The 1,239-nt window shown below is 45.3% G+C and overlaps 1 protein-coding gene across 1 annotated transcript; it reads left to right on the forward strand.

Moving 5' to 3' along the window:
- Positions 1–130: 130 nt before the first annotated feature.
- LOC103311589 (ATP-dependent DNA helicase PIF1-like) lies at positions 131–547 on the forward strand. The gene has a single exon (XM_008191262.1). It carries the CDS (start codon positions 131–133, stop codon positions 545–547), a length of 417 nt encoding a protein of 138 aa, XP_008189484.1.
- The last annotated feature ends 692 nt before the right edge of the window (positions 548–1,239 follow it).

Consider the following 1,239-nt stretch of genomic DNA (forward strand, 5'->3'; position numbering starts at 1 on the left):
CACCGCCATAGACACGGTGGTGGCGGACGACGTGGACGAGATTGCCAACTACCCGACCGAGTTTTTGAACTCGCTGGAGCCCGACGGACTTCCTCCGTACAGGCTGACGCTGGTGGTCGGTTCCGTGGTCATGCTGCTGCGGAACCTCGATCCGAAAATCAGACTGTGCAACGGAACAAGGTTAGTGGTTACGGAACTGAGGCGCAACAACTTCAAAGCGAGGTTGTTGGCGGACGCGGGGGAAGGGCAGGACGACATCGTCATCCCCAGGATACCGCTGTCGTCCAGCGGAGACGACGACCTGCCCTTCACCATGCGTCGGGTTCAGTTCCCTGTGAGACTTTCTTTTGCGATGACGATCAACAAGTCTCAGGGTCAAACTTTCGACAGAGTTGGTTTGTTTCTGCCGTCCCCGGTGTTTACGCACGGACAACTGTACGTTGCGTTCTCACGAGTGCGGGACTCGGAATCAATAAAAGTTGGTATGTACGGTGGCGACGACGGTCGATTTATCACAAGGAATATAGTGTATTCAGACGTGTTGTGATCGGCCGTTTTTGTCAGTCTAAATCACTTATGCCGATAATTTTTAATTATTTGCTATAAGTTTAGCCGTCGCTATATGCGACAGCGGGTACCTGTGTGGTCCGCCCTGTGTGGTCCGATCTGTGTGGTCCGACCTTTGTGGTCCTTGTGGAGAGAAAGTTTGACAACCTCCCCGTGGTTCTCTCTGGATGCTTATTCACTGCAAAGTGAATTAGTAACTAATGTCAAACGTTTTGAAATTAAATTAATTAACTGGTTTTCAGTATACTTATAGAATTAACATTTTCAGGCTGTTGAAAAATGGTGAACAACTGTGTTTGGTGTGGAAACATTGATGCCGCCATGGAGTTTCTATACACAAGTAAGTATGAACCATTTACGTCCCAATGAACATGACCGTTACACTCACATTCACATTTACATTTAGGTTTCGACGGATATGGACGCAGTTCGTGCAACACCATGGGTCACAAGTCTATCAAGCTGTGTTCGAGGTTTTTTTGTTTCTGGAGACTTCTCGACACAACACTGAGTTATTATGAATAGTGCATTAGTATTTGTTCATTTCCCACACACATCAAAACCACCAACATGTGTTTCATTTGTATTAATCACAACTTAATACTCTTATACAATTTACTTTCATTGACCAAATGCTTTTAATGTTTATATTTTATTTGTAAACCTTAATTT

Source organism: Acyrthosiphon pisum, unplaced genomic scaffold, assembly GCF_005508785.2.
Source record: "Acyrthosiphon pisum isolate AL4f unplaced genomic scaffold, pea_aphid_22Mar2018_4r6ur Scaffold_8254;HRSCAF=8840, whole genome shotgun sequence".
In the NCBI taxonomy this organism is placed as follows: domain Eukaryota; kingdom Metazoa; phylum Arthropoda; class Insecta; order Hemiptera; family Aphididae; genus Acyrthosiphon; species Acyrthosiphon pisum.

What these genes read in the sequence shown, in the direction of transcription:
- LOC103311589 (XM_008191262.1), top strand. Translation starts at nt 131, where the DNA reads ATGCTGCTGCGGAACCTCGATCCGAAAATCAGACTGTGCAACGGAACA.